Consider the following 2,500-nt stretch of genomic DNA (forward strand, 5'->3'; position numbering starts at 1 on the left):
ATGAAAATGCTACATGTGAAGAAAACAAATGTAGATGCCATGTAGGACTGTACGGTGATGGAGTTACAACATGTAGAAGTAAGTTTATATTGTTATTTTTGCTTTCAGAGGCATTGTAATCCATTGAGGCGGATCAAATCACAGATCAAATCACGTGATGGATCAAATCACGGATCATATCATGTGATGGATCAAATCACGGATCATATCATGTGATGGATCAAATCACGGATCATATCACGTGATGGATCAAATCACGGATCATATCATGTGATGGATCAAATCACGGATCATATCATGTGATGGATCAAATCACGGATCATATCACGTGATGGATCAAACTCATAGTATTGCCCCCAATACATTAAAACTCGTTGTCATTTCTTCATTGTGGATGCATGAACGAATGCATGGTTAAGATGTTTCTGTAGGAACTATTTAAGCTTGCGTTCAATCCCAGTGCACGGCAGCTTGGACAAATATCTTCGGCGCAACTAAAGTCTATTTTAAGTTTAAATTCTGCTGTGAGTGTCTTCTATTCTGCCAGCGTCGAGCAAGCATCAGTTGAGTATTGGGTGAGATTGATTAAGTCAATAGACACCAGTCACAGTATTTGAGGACATATATTTCTTATAAACACTGTCATATTTCTGAAAATTAGGTCTTTGGATTAACTTATACCATGTTCCCACATTCCTGTCAGTAACAAGTGTTATTATCAAGAATAACAACGGGCATATGGCGTAGTGGTTAAGAGCGCGGGCTACTAACCCCAAGGTTCCGAGTTCGATTCCAAGCAGTGACCTGAATAATAATAATAATAATAATAATAATAATAATAATAATAATAATAATAATAAGGTAAAGACCCCCTTCGGTCATGAATGACCATGGGATTGCACCTAGAAAGTTACCCTCCTAGACACAAGTCTGGGCAAGGTTGTTTATGGAAGACCAGCAGTCGCCCATGCATACCAGCCTCCCCTCTCCACGACACCAGTGTTATCCAAGGGAAAGACAAAGGTCGATACAGCTTGGCACCTGTGACGTCGCAACTCATTTCTACAGCTGAGTGAACTGGAGCAACGTGAAATAAAGTGCCTTGCTCAAGAACACAACACGCAGCCCGGTCCGGGATTCGAGCTCACAACCTCACGATCGTAAGCTCGACGCTCTAACCGCTGAGCCTAATAATAATAATATAATAATAATAATAATAATAATAATAATAATAACAACAACAACAACAACAACAACAACAACAACAACAACAATAATAATAATAATAATAATAATAATAATAATAATAATAATAATAATAATAACATCGAAAAATACCTTAGGAATGAGAACCCAGGTGCGAAATTTCCCCAAGACACCTGATGAAGGCTGGAGGGTATATCAGCCGAAACGTTGTGTTAACAACAAACAAGATGAGGACAAATATACGTCAAATGTAAATAATGTACAAGAATGTGTTACATACTCCGAGTTTAGTTCATCTTGTGGAACAAAAGAGAGAAACATTTATTTGATACCAAAATATGATGTTAAAGATGATAATTATTTTGACCAGCCACATTGTTAATTTTCAAAAGTATATATTTTCTTTATTGTCCTTTTTCTTCTCACAGGCACCCTAGGTGTATGTTCCTGCTTGGTGTCTGGATTATCTCGTTACCGAACATACGACGGTCAGATGATCCACTACCTCTCTACATGTCCTGTAGAATTAACAACGACTGCTGGTCAGAGTGATGACACAAAGCTATCTGTCTACTCCACAACGCTATTCAGTAATGAACTTATGCTATCATTTGGAACACGGCGCTACAGGACGGCGAATGTCACAATAAATGGACTGAATATTTATATGGACACGAGTGGTAAAGTTTATGTAAGTGCCCCAAATGATTTTTATATCATACTAGCAGTATCGCCCGGCGTTGCTCGGGTTTGTAAGGGAAATAACTATATAAGCATTTTTAGAGAGTTATAGCCAAAAAATAGCAAAAAAATGCATTAAAAATTGGAAAAAATGATGGTAAATTTTTTTTAAATCGTTGACTCATCGTAGACATTCTTAGAGAGTTACTTCCCTTATATAATAGCGAAAAAATGCATTTAAATGGAAAAAAATGATGGTAATTTTTTTTTTAAATCGTCGACTCATCGTAGACGCGCGCTAATACCCAGAAGGGCTCGATATGAATCACGACTATAAGATACCCGGTTTTGGTTGCACTGCACCGCAAAATGTGGGAGTAGTTAGGAATCTAAATCGGAGTAGACAGACACACAACCTTTCTTTTATATATAAAGATATTATGGTGTTATCGAGTAAAATTATATCATATTTTATGACAATATCTTTTGCATGTTCTGTTTAGATATGGATATGTGGTTAAGTAGTTTGCTTCCTTAACACATGGGTTTGGTTTCAATCCCACTTTGTGGCATCTTGAGCAAGTATCTTCTACTATATCCCTAGGCTGACCAA

At 37.1% G+C, this 2,500-nt stretch overlaps 1 protein-coding gene across 1 annotated transcript in view; it reads left to right on the plus strand.

Moving 5' to 3' along the window:
- LOC118763570 overlaps positions 1 to 2,500 on the plus strand; it is a 54,758-nt gene that overhangs the window by 28,973 nt on the left and 23,285 nt on the right. Inside the window, exons 7-8 of the mRNA XM_036503152.1 lie at positions 1 to 78; positions 1,635 to 1,897. The exon at positions 1 to 78 is cut by the window's left edge and continues 24 nt beyond it. Coding sequence (XP_036359045.1) covers positions 1 to 78; positions 1,635 to 1,897 — 341 coding nt within the window. The remainder of the gene's footprint in view (positions 79 to 1,634; positions 1,898 to 2,500) is intronic.

The sequence above is a fragment of the Octopus sinensis genome, linkage group LG5, assembly GCF_006345805.1.
Source record: "Octopus sinensis linkage group LG5, ASM634580v1, whole genome shotgun sequence".
Lineage (NCBI taxonomy): Eukaryota > Metazoa > Mollusca > Cephalopoda > Octopoda > Octopodidae > Octopus > Octopus sinensis.